The sequence below is a fragment of the Pinus tabuliformis genome, chromosome 7, assembly GCF_031772625.1.
Source record: "Pinus tabuliformis cultivar Carrire ecotype Pingquan chromosome 7, CPIR1, whole genome shotgun sequence".
Classification (NCBI taxonomy): Eukaryota; Viridiplantae; Streptophyta; class Pinopsida; order Pinales; family Pinaceae; genus Pinus; species Pinus tabuliformis.
The window spans coordinates 662,217,044-662,222,832 of NC_142293.1; the positions used below are offsets into that span (position 1 = coordinate 662,217,044).

Sequence of the window (5,789 nt, forward strand, 5' to 3'; positions counted from 1 at the left end):
GCAAGCGGCAGCGGTACCCAGACTGAAGCCAGAGAAAATAATAAAGAAGCACCAGTGATGGGCAAACTGTGGCAAATGAAGACCGGAGGGAAGTGCTTACCTAGGGCACAGAAGAAACCCAGATATGTCATTCCCAATAACAAGCTGGAGGAGTACAACAGTTATATGAAAGATCATGCACTGATCTGCAAGTTCGTAGGATATTGGCCCACAGAAAAAGATCTATACAGGTGGATTTACCAGAGATGGAGACCAAAGGGGCATGTAGAGCTGAAACTGGGAGCAAAAGGGTTTTTTACAGCAATATTTGCGAATCTGGGGATAAAGAAAGGGTTTTTGAGGAAGGACCATACTTCATGAACAACGCAGGACTGTTCATGAAATACTGGGAAGAAAGATACAATCCTGACAATGAAAAGATGTTGGAAGCCCCGATCTGGGTCAGAATGTTTGGTTTACCAGTGGAATTTTGGGACCCTGAGATTATGGAAGGAATAGGTAACACGATCGGGGCCTTTGTCAAGGTAGCAGAAGCCATGAAGAAAGGTAAGTATACGTCGTATGCAAGGATGTGTGTTTACATGAATATAGCTGAACCTCTGCCAGAATTCATAGAACTGGAATACCATGATGAAGTCTGGCAACAGCCATTAGATTACGAGCATATTCCCTTCAGATGCAGGAGATGCCATGAGTATGGTCATCTATACAGACAATGCCCTCTAAATAAGGAAGAAGAAAACACTAGAAAAGAGAAGAGCAGCAAAGGGAAGCTGAGAGAACCGAGGAGAATGATAAGGGCTTCCAACAGGTTAACAGGAAAAAGAAAGCAGGTAAAGAAGGAATAAGGATGCAGACACAAACAGAGTCACTGAATATGGAAAGTAAGAACAAATTCAAAATACTCCAAGACAACAGTGAAGAGGGAGAGGAGAAAATGGCGGAGGGAGAAGAGCCAGAAAACGAGCCCATGGAAATAATCAAAGAGACCAGAGAAAAAGATACAGGAACAAGAGAAATGCAGGAAAGGCAAGCAACTGAAAAAATAGAAATAGCAATGGATCAATCTCAAATGGAAACGGAAAATCAGAAAGAAAACGAGGCAGAGGAAGAAAGAATTATGAGACAACAAATTCAGGAATGGAAGAACTTGGACGAAAGATTCATACCAGACAGCCAAAAACAACTATATAAGGAGACCTTTCAAAAATATAAAGAAAGGAATGGGGAGAATATGGAAAAACAGGATACCATATCAGGAGAACAGGAAAAAGATCAGATTGGAATAGGTGGGACTGGCAAGAGTAGCAGGAAAAGAGGGAGGAAAACAATGAATGAAACGATACAAAAAGTTGGCGAAATATTGATAAACTCAGGTAAAGTGATACCTCTTTCCGAGGTATTCTTCCACTCCTCCAAAAAAGTTTAAAATGATCATTATCAGTTGGAATATTAGGGGCTTGAATAGTAAGGGTAAACAGAGATACATGAAAGAGAAACTGAAAAAAGACAGACCAAGCATCATGATTCTACAAGAAACAAAGATCACCATGCAGCAGATGGAAGGAATAATCAAAAATAATAAACTCCAATACGAAGTCATGGGACAAGATGCAATCGGTTCAGCAGGAGGCATTGCAATATTGTGGAACCCAAATGAGATAATTTTCGAGAATTGGACCAGTATGACCAGAATCCTTACAGGCATGGGAAGAATAGCGGGGACAAAGGAAAGGGTTATCATTTCAGGGGTGTATGGTCCTCATACTCCGGGAGATAGAGAAAACTTCATTAAAAATTTGCAAGCAACTAGGAGACTTTACCCGGAGACAGCTTGGATTGTAGGAGGGGACTTCAATGTAATCCGGTCCCTAAAAGAGAAAAAGGGAGGTATAAGGAAAACAGACCAATATATGGAAATGTTCAATGATATGATAGATGGCCTGAGGCTGGTTGATTTGCCAACTATCAACGGAGTCTACACATGGAACAATAGGAGAGGGGGGAAAATCAGATAGCATCTAGACTAGATCGGTTTTTAGTATCAGAAACAATTATGAACAGAGATGTTTTCGTAGAAGCAAAGATCATGCCTTCTCTCGGCTCAGATCACTGGCCGATTAGATTGGAAGTGGACATTAAGGCTAATCTTGGCAAAAGACCCTTCAGATTTGAAGCCTTCTGGCTTAGACATCCGGATTTCTTAGGAAAAATGGAAGAATGGTGGTCGCAAAGCACAGTACAGGGTAAAGGAAAAATGCATACCTTCCAACTCAAGCTTAAGGAACTAAAAGGAAGGATAAAGAAATGGAACAAGGAAGAATTTGGAAATATTATGGAGGAAAAGCGGAAGTTAGAAGGAGAAATGGAAGCTTTGCAACAAAGGATAATAAACGAAGGAAGAACAGAGGAAAGCAGCAGAGAAGAAGGGATAATTTTAGGAAAAATTGAGGAGAGGAGAAAGCAGGAAGAAGTCCTATGGAGACAGAAATCTAGGGTGAAATGGCTCAGGGAGGGGGAGAGGAACACTAGATTTTTCCATCAAGCAATGGTACAACACAGGCAAAGGAACAGAATATTCTCTATCAAAAACGAGAGAGGAGAAAGGATTGTTGATCAAGAGGGGATTGAGAAAGTGCTGATGGAATACCACAAAGGAATACTGACAGAACCTCAAATAGACAGGTCTGAAGCTATAAAGGAAGTCTGCAGTGCAATCCCTAAAATTGTAACAGAGGACCAGAATAGAGCCCTAATGAGAGCTGCTAGTATTGAGGAGGTGGAGGAAGTAGTGATGAGCATGAAAAAAGGAACAGCGCCAGGACCGGATGGTTTTACGGTCGACTTCTACCAAGCGTGCTGGCACTTCATGGGAAAGGAAATCCTGGAACTGATAGAAGAATCTCGTATAAATCAAAAGGTATGGCCAGCTCTCAACTCTACTTTTTTCACTTTGATTCCTAAAAGTGATAATTCAGAGGAAGCTAAGGGATTTAGACCCATTGCCCTTTGTAATGTTATCTATAAAATAATTGCTTCCCTGATGGCCAAAAGACTGAAACCCCTACTAGATAGTCTGATATCCCCTGAACAAACCGGGTTTGTAGAAGGTCGACAAATCCTAGATGGTCTAGTGGTTACTCAAGAAGTCACCCACTCTTTGAAGGCAAAGAAACAAAAAGGAATGATGGTTAAATTAGACTTGTCAAAAGCTTATGATAGGATCAATTGGCAATATTTGGAAGAAATTTTGGGCAGCTTTGGTTTTGGGAGCAGGTGGATAAAGTGGGTTCTCAGTCTTATATCAACCCCAAACTTCTCTATTTTAACCAATGGAACCCCCTCAAAAGTCTTCAAGGCTTCTAGAGGTATAAGACAAGGCGATCCCATATCTCCTTTCCTCTTTATTCTTGCAGTAGAAGGCCTGGGCAGATACCTTAAGAAAGAAAGAGCAGCAAATAAAATCAAAGGGCTAAGACTTTGGGGTAATGAACTGCCAATCACCCATCAGCAATTCGTTGATGATATCATGTTATTCGGGGAACCAACTGTAAAAGAAGTGAGACATCTGAAGAAGGTCTTGGACTTATTTGCAGAAGCTTCAGGTATGGAAGTCAATAAAGAAAAATCCTGCACCTTCATATTCAATACCATAGAGCCAGTTAAAAGACACCTGACCAGGATGCTGAATTTCAAGCAAGGGAACCTCCCAACCAAATACTTGGGCAATGTGCTGGATTTCAACTCAAAAAAGCAGAAAAACTGGCAAGGAGTCCTGGAGAAACTCAAAAACAGAGTGGCTAGCTGGGCGTTCAGAACCTTAAACATTGCTGGAAGGATTGTACTCATAAAATCAGTTCTACAGGCCATCCCCATTTATCCACTATCGATTATGGCAGTGCCTCAAGGGGTTTTCACTAAGATCAGAGAAATCTTGAGGAAGTTCATTTGGGGAGGCACGGCCCAGCAGAAGAAGTGGGCCTTAGTTTCATGGAAACATCTGACGAAACGAAAGGAGGAGGGAGGATTGGGTCTACAGATCCAGACAAACTCAATAAGGTGCTGGGTGCAAAACTTTGGTGGCGGTGGATGAGAGGAGGTAATGATCTTTGGAAACAAATATGGAAACACAAGTATGCTATGCCAGATACTACAGAGAGTATTTATCGAATGCAGGAAACCCCGAAAGGATCGGCAATCTGGGATCTAGCTCGTCAAAATCGCGGTATAGTAGATAAGAATGCTTTCTGGGAAATCAGAGGAGGAGGGGAGGCTAAATTCTGGGATGAGAACTGGCAACAGAGGGAGAAAATGTGCAGAATACAAAAAATCCAAAATATACAGGAGAGGATAGGCGACATCCACATATATGTCAAAGATTATTGGAAGGAAAACGAACTGGATGGAATATGGCGGAAATGGACCACCCCAGAGGAATGGGGCATGGAGATAAACCAAGAGCAGCAGGAAGCGTTCAGGGAGGAGATAGAATCTAGGAAAGTCAAAGTGCGAATGGGTAGGGATATCCTCAGATGGGGGAAGTCTATGAAAGGATCCTTTACAGTCAAGGAGGCGTACTATTTGGCTGACCATCAGGGAACAGCAGAAGAAAACCAAGACTGGAAAATCATCTGGGGTAAAAACTGGTGGCCGAAACTTACTCTCTTTGCATGGTTAGTAGCTAAGGGTAAGATCCTGACATGGGATAAACTTCAGAAGAAAGGCTTTAGTGGGCCTTCAAAATGCTACCTGTGTAGTAAAGAAGCGGAAACTCAAGAGCACCTTTTAATCAATTGTGGTTATGCCAGGAAACTATGGATGGAAATCGGGAAATTATTCCAGAAACCTGAGAAGTCACCGAAGGAAACAAATGAAGTGGTTTTTCAATGGCAGAAAGAAAAATTCCAATGTAAAGTAATCCGTAAGGCCTGGGATCTCATGGCCGGTTTTACGATCTGGATGTTATGGAAAGAGAGGAACCGTAGAGTGTTCCAAGACAAAGTTAAAAATGCGGCAAAAATATGGGACAGATTAGTGAATCTAACTAGAGAATCAATATTGGTAGAGAAGTGGGATGCGGAAGACTGGAAAGCTGACCAGGGAGAAGAGCAAATTCTTAAGAACTTAAATCTGAATTTCGAAATGGTGCATAGTAAGAAAGTTGATAGATTTATTACAAGACCTCAAAGCCACGACAAGTTTTCTTATCCCAAAGACAACTTTATTAAATTTAATTTTGATGGGGCTTCAAAAGGGAACCCAGGTAATGCTGGATTGGGGGAATTTTCCGAGATGGCCAGAGCAACACCAGATGGATTTATGCAGAGTGGGGTGGCGAGATGACAAACAATGAAGCTGAATTATGGGCGATTCACCAGGGATTGCGAATTGCAATCCGAAATGGTTATAGAAAATTGGAAATTGAAGGAGATTCCCAGATGGCAATTGAAATCCTCAAGAAATTGAATAACGAGAAGAATTGGGAGAAGGTTACCAACAGTTGGCGCACGGCAGGGATTGTTCAAGAAATAGTAGACCTTCTGAAAAAAATTGAATACAAAATCTTTAATCATGTAAAACGGAGTGGCAATCGAGCGGCAGATTTCCTTGCGAATCGGGGTTGCAAGGACCGAAGTGGTAAGGTGGACAATCAGTGGAGATCGTTGCGGCCCAACAGAGAGTGGGAGGAATTGGCCAGTATCATTAATGAGGACCATGAACAAGCAACGAATGAAAACAATGAACAAGCAAATAATGAGAATCATCGTAATCGTGCGACGGACAGGTGA

The 5,789-nt window shown here is 41.8% G+C and overlaps 2 protein-coding genes across 2 annotated transcripts; both read left to right on the forward strand.

Annotated features, from left to right (window-relative positions):
• Positions 1 to 245: 245 nt before the first annotated feature.
• On the forward strand, positions 246 to 848 carry LOC149249184 (uncharacterized). Its single transcript, XM_089452239.1, has one exon. It carries the CDS (start codon positions 246 to 248, stop codon positions 846 to 848), a length of 603 nt encoding a protein of 200 aa, XP_089308365.1.
• A 4,491-nt stretch (positions 849 to 5,339) lies between these two features.
• LOC149249185 (uncharacterized) lies at positions 5,340 to 5,789 on the forward strand. Its single transcript, XM_089452255.1, has one exon. The coding sequence runs from the start codon at positions 5,340 to 5,342 to the stop codon at positions 5,787 to 5,789; it is 450 nt and encodes a 149-aa protein (XP_089308381.1).